Source organism: Pelophylax lessonae (genome assembly GCF_965119305.1).
Source record: "Pelophylax lessonae genome assembly, chromosome: 1".
Taxonomy (NCBI): domain Eukaryota; kingdom Metazoa; phylum Chordata; class Amphibia; order Anura; family Ranidae; genus Pelophylax; species Pelophylax lessonae.
In genome coordinates this window covers 884470898-884485762 of record NC_138768.1, presented here as the reverse complement: position 1 = coordinate 884485762, position 14865 = coordinate 884470898, and the positions used below count along the sequence as shown (strand labels likewise).

The window sequence follows — 14865 nt, the reverse complement described above, 5'->3', positions numbered from 1 at the left end:
TTATCCAGCTGGTCAGTGGGAGCCTCTCTACTGCTATAGCTACTGATCTCTGAGCCTGACCCCTGACCGTGGCATTGAGTTGTCTCTCTGTATTATGAGCTTGGCCAATGCCTAACCATCTGCTGTGCGGGGCAATTCTTCATAGACTTTAATCAGCATTTTTTTTTTTTACTAGAAAATTATTTAGAACCCCCAAACATTATATATGTTATGAAAGCAGAGGCCCTGTGGAAAAAAGGGGGCTGTTGAAAATGTTTGTTACACAATGTTTGTGCAAACATTTATCAAATGCAAATTTTGAGGAAAAAATACTTTAAGCGCCGGTTCACACTGCAGCGACGCACCGCTACCTCGGAGTGGCCGCCACGGACTTCATAACATTGAAGTCTATGGCGGTCGCCTCCGGGTCGCCCCAAAGAAGCTCCGGACCCTTTTTCTAGGTCGGAGCGACTTGTGTCGCTCCTATTAGAACGGGTCCGCAGCTTCCCTATGGGAGGCGACCTGCGGAGACCTGTGAGGCGACCAGGTCGCCTCACAGGTTGCCCTAGTGTGAACCGGCACTCAAATGAAGTTTTGTGAACACAAAAACAATATAATGCCAAATATTTTGCTATACTATAAAATATGATGTTGCATGAAGTAAATAGACACCAAACAAGTCAACACTCCTAAGTCAATGCACCCGTGAAATGGTGGCAAACTACTGTACCTAAAGTTTTTCATAGGTGACCATTTAAAGTCTTTACAAGATACCAATTTAGAGTTAATCATGAACTATGGCCTTAGAATTATTGCCCTCACTCCACCAACGTTCACGATGATACCTCACATATGTGGTACAGTCGTTGCTTACATACACATGCAGAACCTACGCACATGTGCATTTGCATATGCACAGGTGGTAAGGGAGTGCTTTTCATTTTTTATTTATATTATATATTCTTTAATATTGTTTTTATTTTATTAAAATTAACTTTTTACATCTCTTCTAATTTTTTTTTCATTTAACTTTATTGCTAACACAAAGGGGCTATCTAGCCTCTTATGTGATAGCCTTGGTCAGGTGACAGCTAATATTAGACCCCCAATGTCTCTCCTGTCCTAAAAAACAGCTAATCAAGCAGAGATTGTGCTGGAATAGCTGCTTCCCTACCTGATTGATGGCTTTGAAACCAGAAGTGATAAAATGATTGTCACTTTTGGTTTCAATAGTTACAGAGGAGTGGGAAGAATGGATGTTCATTCATCTCCTCTGTGTTTAGCTATCCTGGTCTTTTACCACAGTCCTGGACTCCCCAGATGAATGGGAGAGCCTGGGAACCATTGCAGTTAGAGGTGGAAGGGAGGTTTGGATGTGTCACTTCTCGCTTCAGTAAAAGTGATCAGATCGGTGCAGTGCCACCCAGATCACTTTTACTGAACAGCCAATCAACAGATGTAAAAATGACTCCATGTTCTACTGCTGCTCTAAAGGTTCTGGAATAAGGTAAAACTGTTGTCCAGGTTATGGCTTTCGGTAGCAGGTAGGCAAACTTGATCAAGATGATAATAATGTCCCAACTACTTTCATTTCTTCCCATCACTCCTGTAGTTATCTCATGAAAAATCGTTTGAATGGTTAATTCCATTTTCCGCACTTTACTGGAAGAATGGACCCATAAAGGATTAGACTTTAACCGTTAAAAGGGCTAAGGATGGAGGTGGCCTTTCCAAACCCTTGGCTGTATTATTTGGTGGCTCAGCTGCAGCACCTGGTGGGTGGTCTTCACTTGGAATCCGTAGGGGACATAGGGGTTGGGGATTCCACATTGGCAGTGATACTACTACACTTTAGGGGAGCACAATCTCTCTCTGAAGGTTTGGAGGCACACCTTTTATTGAAACCAAATAGATTATATCCAATTTACTGGCTAATGCAGTTAATATGGGTCAAGACAAAACAAATACAACAAGTCTCTAGATACAGTATATGAAACGTACCCCCATATGGAATAATCAAGCATACCCCAAACTGGCTAAGTTGCAACCTGCTAGTAAATGGCATGTATTGGGCATAACGCACATCAGACATATTTTTGAAAATGGTACTTTGCTCTCCTTTAAACAGCTACAATCCCTCTTTGGCATTGTCAGGAGCATCTACCACTCCTGCTTCTCATTACAGCTTCCTCGTTTTGGCTGTGGACTTCTCCTTGTCTGCCTGTCCACCTGCATGGTGATTAATGTGGTCAGTCTCTGGGTGGAAACCATACTTGATTTAGGCCAGCAAAGCCTGCAGTTACATGCTTGCGATAGAGTGTGATAACGTGTGTAATTCCCAATCAAGCTCCCTGTTTGTCTGTCCTGCTGGGCTAGACTGTGTATGACCTTGGATTGGATGACGACTATTCTCTGAACTCTGCCTGCCTTTTACCTTGACTATCATTGAACCATTCTGCTTGTCTGCCAGCCACAAGTACCTGTTTGCTTTGCTCAGTTCGTGTCTGCCCCAGCATTATGGCCAGGCACTATATTATTGTGTATAAAACCTGGGGGAAACCGAGTACTGGTAGGCCTGGTTGCCTTATGGGAAAGGGGGCTGCTATAGGTAAAGAACACAGTAGCCAGCTTTAGTGTCTGACCACCTGCATTTGGGGTAAGCGTGACATTATCACAAGCCTTTAACAAAAATGTTTCTGTGAAGATGGACTCTAAACAGGCTCCTTTATTGGCTGAGGAACTTTGCAAGCTGACACGCCAAGTCCAGGAACTGTCTTTACATGTGAACACACCTCCAGCAGTAATGCAGGAAGCCCAAGGTTAACACACCTGATTGTTTTTAAAGTGACCCCCAATGTTTTTCAACTTTAAAAAATAGTTGTTTGCTATACTTTAAACCTAAACCACGCTCTTCTGGTTCTGAAACAGTGGGTTCACCTGATTATTGCATGGTTGCCGGAGGACCCTCAGTCTTGGGCTTTCAGTCTCCCCACAGATGACCCAGCCAGAGGGTCAGTTGAAGCTTTTTTCAAGGCCCTACATTTACTCTATGGTGATCCTGAACCTGCCCACTCAGCTAAAACTAGCCTTAGGTCATTAAGTCAGAATTAATGCACCACTAAACAATACTGTTCTGATTTCCGCTGCTGGGCACCTGACTCATGGTGGAATGACCCAGCTTTAAGAAGCCAGTTCAGGTTAGGCTTATCAGACTCCATCATAGACTTCTTACTACACTACCCTGAACCAAAGTCATTTAATGAAGCCATGCAAGTAGCCATCCGTATAGACAGGCATTTATGGGAAAGGTGTACGGAGAGGTTTGTTTGCCCCCTAGGATTCTGACCACTTCTTCTTCATTAGACCTTCCTGAGCCCTCTCAACCTTTCCAGGAGGATGAGCCCATGCAAACTGGCACTACACAGTTATCCTCTGGGAAAAAGCTAGAAGAAGATCCCAGGGTCTCTGCCTGTATTGTTGCAACCACAGCCACTTTGTCGCCAGCTGCCCTAATAAGCCAGTAAATGCCGAGAGTCTAGTGTGGATGGGGGTCTGCTTCTTTAGACTATACACTGTCAGGTACGCTCAAGATAAACTATTTGTTCCTGTACAACTTAGTTCTGCCAAATTTTCCCACCATCTCTCAGCTTTCATTGATTCTGGTCCCACTAGCAATTTCAATGATAGGGACCTAGCACTCTGTCTGCAGATTCCCTTGACAAATTTGCACAAACCCTTTTTAGTCTTAGCTGTTGATAACTCAACCTTGTCCATGAGCCTGGTTACCTTATGCACTGTACCTATTACTCTGACCATTGAGGCATTTCAAAGGAAGATACTCAGTTTCTACTTGATGACTTTCCCGGCCTATACCCTTATCTTAGGTTATCCTTGGCTTAAACTTCATAACCCATTCATAGATTGGGCTACAGGAGAGATTATGTCCTCATCCCATAACTGCATTTAGACCTGCATTACAACTGCTGACCAGTTGCCCATTTGTAACTCTTTTCTGGCCAGTACCAGTCATTTGCCTTTATTACAGTCCTATTCAAATCCTGATCATAATAATTTTTCCAAGTGGGACTCAAGGTTGCATAACTGTTTGCTTTTATATGACTGTTGTAGCAGGAGACACTGACAAGTGTAAAATTCAAATTGAATCCCATACAGGCCACCTCTCCAGCCAATTGCCACAGTCTGAATTCCCCCCCCCCCCCCCCAGATGCTGAACTTACCCGATGTCTCGCAGCCTTGAGCCTTGTTTGGAAATTTAGTTATAAAGTTTTTTTTATAGAAGATATAAAGTTTTACAATATCTTATATCCAGCACAAGTAATGGGGGTCCTTTCCCCTGACCTTTTGTTCCACCTAATCTACCCCCTGGAAAGCTGTTTGTTCCCCTCCACCTTAGGCATAAAGTGCTTTCAGAAGCACATGACGCTAAGACGGCCGGGCACCCAGGTTTTACTAAAACCTTTTCTTTGGTTTATCGTGGGCTTTGATGGCCTTCTCTCCATAAGGACTCCTGTTTCTATGTAAAAGCTTGCAAAACCTGTCCTCAGAAATCAAGCCTTCTGGATTACCCCTACCTTTCCCGTCCTTAAATGCTCTTGGATGGCAATCCTGGCTATCTAGTCCTCCAGTTCCACTGCTTCCCCAACTACCAGTGTGGTCCAATCAGTCTCTACACCTGCCAATGTGGCCCAGTCTGTCTCTACACCTGTTGATATGGCCCAGTCTGTCTCTACACCTGTCAATATGGCCCAGTCTGTCTCTACAACTACCAATACGGTTCAGTCTGTCTCTACACCTGCCGATGCGGTCCATTCTGCCTCTGAGCCAGTTATTCAAGTCCATCTCATGCCAATTGAGCCTCCTGTTTTTTCTTATTTGGGACTTTCAGTAACTTGGCCTCATCCTACTGCTACTATATCTGCTTAAACCTGTCTAAGAAGTTCAATCCATCCTTTGGATAGAGTACCTCATTTGGTCAGGTGGGGCCTTTTCTTCAGGCCTATCTGCATCCTGCTTGTGTTCCAGCTTTCCAGCTTGTCTGTAAAGTGTCCTGGGGCCCCTCCTCAGGGGGTAATGTCAGGAGTGTGTAGCGCTAATGCTCCTCATTCCAGCATCCTCATTTTGGCTATGGCTTTCTCCTTGTCTGTCCACCTGCAAGGTGATTAATGTGGCTAGTCTCTGGATGGAGTCCAAACCTGATTTAAGCTAGCCAAACCTTCAGTCCCATGCTTGTGATAGAGAGTGATAATGTGTTTAATTCCTGATCAATTCCTGATCAAGCTCCCGGTCTGTCTTCCCCGCTCTGCGCTCTGCTTGTTGGAATTTCCCTGTGTATGACCTCTAATCAGGTAACAAACTATTCTCTGTTCTCTGCCTGCCTTTTACCTGGCTGTCATTGAACCACTCTGCCTTTCTGCCAACCGCAGGTACCTGTTTTATATGCTTAGTTTGTACCTGCCCTGTAGTGCTAGCCAGGCACTTTAGCATTGTGTATAAGACCTGGGTGCAACAGAATACCAAAAGCCCTACTTGCCCTATGGGAAAATGAGCTGCTATAGGTGTATTATTTGGTGGCTCAGCTTCAGCACCTAGTGGGTGGTCTTCACTTGGAGTCCGTAGGGGACATGGGGGTTGGGGATTCTGCATTGGCAGTGATACTACTACACTTTAGGGGAGCACAATCTCTCTTGGAAGGTTTGGAGGCACACCTTTTATTGAAACCAAATAGATTATATCCAATTTACTGGCTAATGCAATTAATATGGGTCAAGGCAAAACAAATACAACAAGTCTCTAGATATATGAAATGTACCCCCATATGGAATAATCATGCATACCCCGAACTGGGTTGCAACCTGCTAGTAAATGGCATGTATTGGGTATGTATTGGGTATAAGGCACCCAAAATGGTACTTTGCTGTCCTTTAAACAGCTACGACACCGCTTTGGCATTGTCAGGAGCGTCTACCACTCCTGCTTCTCATTACAGCTTCCTAGTTTTGGCTGTGGACTTGTCTGTCTGTCCACCTGCAAGGTGATTAATGTGGTCAGTCTCTGGGTGGAGACCATACTTGATTTAAGCCAGCAAAGCCTGCAGTCTCATGCTTGTGATAGAGTGTGATAACATGTGTAATTCCCGATCAAGCTGCTTGTTTGTCTGCCCTGCTGGGCTAGATTGGATTTTACTGTGTATGACCTTGGATTGGATGACGACTATTCTCTGAACTCTGCCTGCCTTTTACCATGACTATCATTAAACCATTCTGCTTGTCTGCCAGCCACGAGTACCTGTTTGCTTTGCTCAGTTCGTGTCTGCCCCGGCATTATGGCCAGGCCCTACATTATTGTGTATAAAACCTGAGGGAAACCGAGTACTGGTAGGCCTGCTTTCCATATGGGAAAGGGGGCTTCTATAGGTGAAGAACACATTAGCCAGCTATAGTATCTGACAACCTGCATTTGGAGGTAAGCGTGACAAGCATCCCTTCCACAATGCACTTTTATTTTCTTTAATTACAGCAATCAATTAGGGCACAGTCGTCTAGCTAATCCTACGTTGTCCCCAATCCCTATCTTTAATATGATGCAACAATCCAGTTCCACCAATGGCTTTCTTTTTATCTTTTGGTGGACTGTCTGTAGCATTTCCCCAATTCAGCAATGGAGGTGTAGCCATGTGCTGGCTAAATTGCCTGTGTCATCGTGGGACAGTTTATAACATAAGTTGCAATGAGCCTGCTTTCCTCTAGCACTCAACCAGTATACTGTGTCATCATTTCCTGAAGGCAGAGCAAGTAGGGGCCCTACATAAGAGTAGGTGATTTTGGGACATGTAGTCCGAGGAGCCAGGATTTTCACTGGAGCTGGACCATTGCGGACTACAAGTTCCAACCGGCTGGGGGGGAAGAACAGAATGCTGGGAGAGAATATATATGCCCTAGTCTGGGGAGGGGGTTGCTCTCTTAGGACCACAACCTTCAGTTGCAAGCAGAGCCCTGGACAGTCAGAGGAGTACAAGCCGGCACTGCGGCCTAGGCAGAGGGGAGAGTATTCGGTGGGTGTGTGTGGACACACGGATCCTTGCTAGTTTCCTGTTGGTTTGGTGACAGCTGAGGGTCACTTTCATCACCTTCAACACAGATCCCACTGAATCCCAATGCCGCAAGGCGTGCGGTCGGGAGTCTCCATCTAAGCAGATTCTTCAGCAGCCTTCTCTGCGATCCACCGTCTCCTATTTCCTTAAACCTGGTGCCATCTGGATTGGGGAGCAGGAGGAAACCCACCCTCTTTACACCCTAAAATACATTGCATGTAGACACCTTTATCCAATTTTTTTTGCTTTAAAGTTCCAACAAGGAGACACTGCTTTTTGCTTTTGCCACTGCACTTGCGTTTTACAACAAGGCAGGAAGCTTCAAGTGGTCTCAGAGAAGGAGCCAACCAAAAACTCCAACAAAGCTCCAAAAGTCAAAAGGATGGAAAGACCAGATCAAGGCGCAGGGAAAGGGCCTTGAGGTGTGAAGCTGCACTTCCACCCGAGCTAGACAGCAAGCCATCTAAACTGGGAATTTGGGCACAGAGAGTTAATGTTTCCCCCCCTCCCAAGGCTACTGTTAGGTCTTCACAGCGGTTAGTGAGGGAAGGGTGGAATTTAACCCGCTCTAAAAAAACAAGTTGACTCACCAGAAAGACTGATAGGTCCTTCACCCATTGTGTCAGTGCAAGTGGAAGGTGTCTATACCACAGAATTACTGGACACCAGAGCCCAAGTGATGTTGCTATGCAGGGACTTCTATGACAAATACTTGAAGCATATCCCTCCCTCGACAAGTTGGAAGCTGTAAATCTGGGAAATTGGGTCTGAGAAATTCCCCTATGCTGGCTACATCCTGATTAATATCACCTTTGGGCCATCTGTGGTCTGGAAGACAGAAATTCAACACATTGGCTGTTGTGGGTCCTCGACCCCCGGGGACTGAATGAAATTCTATGCTCATTGGGACCAACACTGACTTGGTGAGGAAGCTACTGATCCCATTGTCAGGGGAAGACGATTCTGGGCTTAGAAGAATACACCCCCAACTACATCAAGCCATTAAGGGAGTGGTTCAAGAACAGAGAGCCCCAGTGGAAGGTGTAGAAGACTATGGAGGCTGGGAGCCAAGGAGAAGGTGTTGCAGCTAGGATAGTTTGTGTGAAGGCTACCATCAAGTTGACTTGAGATCAGCCAAGATTTATTGTTCTAGAGACAGACACACAACCGAACAAAGCAGGGGTAAAATTGGTTCCAGAGGTAGTACCCACCAAAGCCTTGTCCTGGAATAGAGGGAAGGTGCCAGTCAGTCTCCGAAATGTCACAGATAACCCAGTTACACTAGGGGCCCGTATGCTGATTGGACAGGTGAGTTCAGCTACCCAGGTGACCCCGGGTGAGATAATGGAAAACTGAGAGAGAGAGAAGAGTTCTTTTCTTCCTTCGAAATGTTACCTCCTGAGTGGCAGGGAAGAATCCAAGATCAGCTGTCTAGATGTGAGATGTTCTCCAGGAACGACTTTGATGTGGGTTGTGCTAAGAGTGCTAAGCACCAGATTCAGTTACAGGAGGATAAACCATTCAGGGAAAAAGCCAAGTGGGTGCCACTCAATGATCTGGAAGACCTCAAGATGCAGCTGGCTGAGCTGAAGAAGTCAGGAGTCATCCAGGAGTTGAGTCCAGAAGGACCATTCCTGATCAATACACTACCCCTCATATTGAAGATTATTATTATTATTATTATGATACAGGATTTATATAGCGGCAACAGTTTGCGCAGCGCTTTACAATATGAAGGAAGACAATACAGTTACAATACAATTCTAAACAGGAGGAACTAGATGGCCCTGCTCGTTAGAGCTTACAATCTAGAAGGAAGGGTCAAGTGAAACAAAAGGCAATAACCATGGGGGATGGGCTAAAGGAGAAAATGGAGGTATATTTGTTAGGTGTGGGTAGGATAGGCTTCTCTGAAAAGGAGGGTTTTCAGAGATCGCCTAAAAGCTAACAGAGTAGGAGATAATCGCACAGATAAGGGTAAGGAGTTCCATAGGATTAGAGAGGCTCTGGAAAAGTCCTGGAGGCGAGCATGGGAGGAGGTGACGAGGGAGCTAGAGAGCAGGAGGTTTTGAGTAGAAGCATGTATCCATTGCTTCAGGTCAAAGGAGGAGGTTAGACTGAGAAGTTTGGAAGTGGTAGGAGTGTTAGTATTAGTAGGAATGTTGAAGTCGCCGAGAATGATTGTGGGGATTTCGGAAAAGAGAAAGTATGGTAGCCAGGCAGAGAAGTCGTCAAGAAAGGTTGATACTGGTCCAGGGGGGCGGTAGATCACAGCTATCCTTAGAGAAACAGGGGAGAAAAGACAAATGCAGTATACCTCAAATGAGGAGAGTGACAGAGAGGGAGGAGGGTGAAGTACCTGAAAGGTGCTATGTGGGGCTAGAAGGATCCCGACACCCCCTCCCTTGCGTCCGTTGGGTCTAGGGGAGTGAGTCTATAGAAGACCGCCTTGGGATAGGGCAGCAGAAGACGCAGTGTCGGATTCGTGAAGCCAGGTTTCGGTGATAGCGAGCAGATTAAATGAGTTAGCGATGAAAAGGTCATGGAGAGAGGTGAGTTTATTACAGACAGAGCGGGCATTCCAAAGGGCGCAAGAGAAAGGGAGTCCGGTCTTGGGAAGAAGAGAGATGGGAACTAGATTGTGCTGACTGCGGCTGCAGCCAGAGGGTGCAGGGTAAGTGGTGTGTTGAGCACAGGTAAATGATGGAGGCCCAGGGTTTGGGGATATGTCTCCAGAGGTTAGGAGGAGCAGAAAGCTGAGGGTGGTAATATGAGAGTGTGATTTATATGAAGGGACATGCCCTAGTATCCTGGAGGATTTGTCTGCGTGTGGATTTAGAAGTAGCAGGAGATGGTGAGTGCAGTAATAAGGTGAGGACAGAAGTGAGCATGATATATATAAGCTGTGGGGTGGAGAAGAGGGGTGAAGCAGAGAGAGTTTAAGGATAGAGGACACTGCTGTCAGAAGGAGTGGTAGACAGTACATTTTTCAAGGAGAGAGCTGAAGGGGTAAATAAGCTCACCTGCAGTCTATGTGGTGTATATCTCAGCCTTTCCTGTGTTCAGATTCTGCACTTCAGCGAATGCACAAAGTGAATGAAGTGCTCCCTCTTATAGAAATCACCCCACTTTAAGGAATAGAGCCCCAAAAGCAAACGTGCCACTTGCAAACGTGCCTTTGCAAGGAGATGTTTACTCAAATACTGTTAATTGATAAGCACCCACCCCCATCACTAACTAATCAAGAGGTAATAAGGTAAGGCTGGCTAAACAGAGCAACATTTTCTCTTCTGAACAGATTTATAAGTTGAGAGCCATAAAGATAAGGGGCAAAAAAACTATAAGTTACAACTAGAGACAGAGAAGAAAAGACATTGCAATGAGAACAGTCTACACATGGTTGGGCAAAATAAACATACCATAGTTAAAAGACAAGAGCATTGAAGAGGAGCAGTTTCAGAATCGCAGGTTTGAGTGGAGTTGCATCAGTGGTAACGTACCTGTGAAGGACCAGAAGAAGTTTTCAGATGAAGAGTGCAGAATCAGAAGTGCTCCCTCTTATAGAAATCACCCCACTTTGAGAAGAGAGCCCCAAAAGCAAACGTGCCACTTGCAAACGTGCCTTTGCAAGGAGATGCTTACTTAAATGACCTTCATTGTCTGTCCGGGGCGGGGTGGTTTAGTGTGCGGGACCTGAAGAGCAGATATTACCAAATCCCTATGCACCCTAATGATAGGGAGAAGATGACATTATTTGCCCACTGGGGATTGTCAGGAGCCCCGGCCACGTTCCAGCGGCTGATGAAGCGTACTGTCTGTGATATGAACTTGATTAAGGTCCTGGTGTACTTGGATAACATTATTGTCTTCGAAAGGACCCTAGAAGAGCATGAGGCAAGGCTTGAGAAAGTCTTTGAGAGGCTTAATGAAGAGGGGCTGAAGCTGTCATTAGAAAAGTGCCCCCTAGTTGAGACATGTTGTTTCTGCGAAAGGCATCACCACTGTCCTGAAAAAGCTAGGATTGCCCAGCCACTTAACGAGTTGCTTCAGACTGAGGTGGAGGATGAAGGTTGAAAGTTGAGTCAGGTAAGGCAAGGGACTCTGAATCTGAGGGAGCGTTTACAGAAGCAACAGACCCCTCAATGAGAAAAAGCTTTTCAACATCTCAGGTGAAGCCTCCCAGAAGCACCAGTACTGGCCCATGCAGACCCGGCCAAGTCCATTGACCTACTCTACTCTACTTCATGTAGATGCTAACTGGGAGGGCCGTTCTGCTCTTGGTACATAACTCCACCAAGAGCAGAAAGGTGGGCTCATGACCATAGCATACAGTATGTGAGTAAAAGCTTGACCCAGTCCAAAAGGAACTATCCTGTACACAAGCTGGGGTTTCTGGCTCTCAAGTGGGCTGTAGTGGACGAATTGAGAGATTATTTGTACAAAGCCTCTTTCGTGGTCAAGACAGAAAAAAATCCTTTAACATATATTTGTTATCCTTAGCCCAAGTTGCACACAATTGGGCACTGATGGTTAGCAACCCTGTCTGGATTTCAGTTCAGCCTGAAGTATCGGCCCGGGTTAGGAAAAGTGCGCTGATGCTGTGGCCTCACAGATCACTCAGAGAGTCTGAGGACTGGACCTATGTGACCTCGGAAGGAGTGCAAGCTCTGTGACAAGGCATTGCCCAGAGAATCAAAGGTTCTGTTAGAGCCAAATCTATAGGAGCCACCCCCTCCAGAATGCCAAGTGTTACTGTGACTTGACTCAAGTGAGAAGTGAAGAGCTTACTCAGCTCTCCAAGAAGGATCTTAAACACTTGCCAACCGCCTGTCGCAGTTGTGACTCGGCTCGCAGGCTGGCTTGGCTACGCAAATCAACGTAGGGGTACGTCAGTTCGCGGGAGTGGTGCTGGGGGGGGGATGTCGATCCACGATTTCCCCCCGCTGAGAGACAAGGATGGTCTGCTGCTGTAAACACAGCAGACCGCTCTTTTCTCTGAAATGATCACAGATTGCCTGTGATCCTTCTATATAGGATCACAGGCCCCTATGTTCATTTCACAAGTCCATCCCCCATACAGTTAGAAAACACTCCCCTATTGACACATTTAACCCTTTGATCACGCCTAAGTTAATCCCTTCCCTGCCAGTGTCATTAGCACAGTAACAGTGCATTTTTTTAGCACTGATTACTGTAATGTCAGTCAGGGGTCCGATCTGTCCGCCGCAATGTCGTAGTCGCACTAAAAATCGCAGATCGCCGCCATTACTAGTAAATATATAAAAATGACATAAATCTTTCCCCTAGTTTGTAGACGTGATAACTTTTGCAAAACCAATCAAAAGACGCTTTTTGCAATTTTTTTTTTTTTTTTTACCAAAAATATGCAGCAGAATACAAATTGGCCTAAAAGGATGACAATTTTTATTATTTTTTTTTTTTGGGGGGGGGGGGGGATGTTTTATATAGCAGAATGTGAAAAATATTGTTTTTGTTTTCAGAATTGTCACTTTTTTTTTGTTCATAGCGTAAAAATAAAAATCGCACAGGTGATCAAATACCACCAAAATAATTGTATTTGGGTACAGCGTCGCACTAATTTTCCGTTAAAGTAACGCAGTGCCGAAACGCAAAAAATGGCCTGGTCATTAAGGGGGGAAATCCTTCCATTTCAGAACTGGTTAAAAAAATAATCTCTTTGATAATTTGTCATTATTATTATTATTTAATGATACAATCTGATACACGTTTCTTTCAGATGCTAAAACAATAGATGAGTTGAGTATTAAGTATAAAACATCCATTTTATCCTATGATGACGATGCGATGAAAAAACTGCTGGACATCGCTAAGGAAAATGTGAAGAGCAGCAAGGAGCAGATCCTAGACCAAATAAAAGAATGTGTTCAGAGGTGTAACCAAAAGGGGGCGTCACAGAAATAACGGGCGAGGAGGAATGAAAACAACGTCAACTTGGATAAAATGCGACGAGGGCTGAAATGTTTTATAAAAGACAATTAGGATAAACTAACACGAATCATTCTCAAAAGAGGTCACCAATGGCACCTCTCATCCCCCCCCCCCCCCCCATTGTTCTCTTATGACCATTTGAGGGTAATGAACATAAGAGATACGTCCTAAAAAAATCAACAAAGTTTTCAGGGTGAACCTCTTACACCCGGCTCCTCTCCCTGTGCTGTGGCTTCCCCTCCCCCACTGCAATTGCTTTGTATTACACAGCAGGAGCGGCTGCATTTTCCCCGTGTAAAGTGACCCTTGCAGATAGTCTGTGCCATTGAGTATAAATACAATGTAACAATGATATATGAGTATACAACTGCTTTAAAGTGGTTGTAAACCTTTCCATATGCCCAGTGAGGTGACCGGCCTCAGGTGATACACAGAGGTGAAACAAATTCTCCTACATAAGTTGTACCTGTTTATTTGCAGCACTGTCTCCTCCACAGACTTCTAAAACACTCAGATTAAAGGCTATTTCTCAGCTCCAGCAGATAAGAGGTGGCAATCTAATGTCACACACTGCACAGCATGAAGCAGGGAGCTTAGTGTAATTTGAAACCTAAGGGGAGAGACTGGGAACACGCCCCTCTATAGAGTCTGATAGGGAAATATGCACATCTACAGCTGTCAATCGTCTTCTGTGTGCTGGAGGGGGGGGGGGGAAATCCCCTGGGCTTCAGTGGTGTCGGCATAACTTATCAGAAGGGACTCCTGCAGATAACAGAGAGAGGAGAAGGCAGGCAGAAATCACCCCAGATGTTTTTCATTTCAGAGGTTTACAACAACTTTAACAGCTTCCCGACCGCCCGCCGCACATTTACTGCGTCAGGCTGGCTCTCCTGCGTGAGCCGATGTAGCCCTATGTCAGTTGCACGTGTGGTGCTGGGGGCGGGGGGCGAGTGCAACCAACATGGGGCTACATCAGCTCACACAGGAGAGCTAGCCTGACGCAGTAAATGTAAACTGAACGCCCCCACTAGGCAGCGCGATGACAATCCACAAGGCTGGTGGCCACGATTGTCACAAGGCACCCGCAATCGCTCCCCACTGAGAGAGAGAAAAGACACAGCACACCCTTGTTCTCTCTGGAATGATCACAGAGCGCCTGTGATCCTTCTATATAGGAACACAGGTCTCTATGGTCATTTCACAAGCCCCTTCCCCCACAGTTAGTAAACACTCCCCTAGGCTCACACTTAAAGAGGAAGTAAACCCTCCTCTGACACTTCTACCTATAGGTAAGCCTATGATAAGGCCTATGATAAGGCTTACCTATAGGTACTGTAAATATCTCCTAAACATGCACCGTTTAGGAGATATTTACCTTACATGCAGCCAGTGACATCACTGGCGCATGCGCTCTGAAGAAACGTCCGCTCGTGCCGTTCCTTCAGAGTCCCGTGCCATGACCGTCGGCTCCCGCGCGCGTGCGCGGGAGTGACGTCACCGCGGCTCCGGCCAATCAGATGGCCGGATGCCGCGATCCCGGAAGATGGGCGACTGGACATGTCGCCCGTCATAGAGGTAAGCGGGCGGCACGGCGGGGGCTCGTTCTAAGGTAAGTATTTGATAATGAGCTAGTATGCGATGCATACTAGCTCATTATGTCTTTCTCTTTCAGGATGGAAAGGAAAAAAAAAACATTTTTTTTTCGGTTTACAACCTCTTTAACCCTTTGATCATCACTGTGTTAACCCCTTCCCTGCCAGTGTCATTATTACAGTGACAGTGCCTATTTTAAGCACTGGTTACTG

The 14865-nt window shown here is 45.7% G+C and overlaps 1 protein-coding gene across 1 annotated transcript in view; it reads left to right on the top strand.

Annotated features, from left to right (window-relative positions):
- The window catches only part of LOC309548151 (cytosolic phospholipase A2 gamma-like), a gene marked incomplete at both ends in the record, with an annotated part of 143212 nt that extends 130179 nt beyond the window's left edge, over window positions 1–13033 (top strand). The window contains one exon of the mRNA XM_082248113.1: window positions 12849–13033. Within this exon, the coding sequence (XP_082104239.1) occupies window positions 12849–13033 (185 nt within the window). The remainder of the gene's footprint in view (window positions 1–12848) is intronic.
- Between the last annotated feature and the right edge of the window lie 1832 nt (window positions 13034–14865).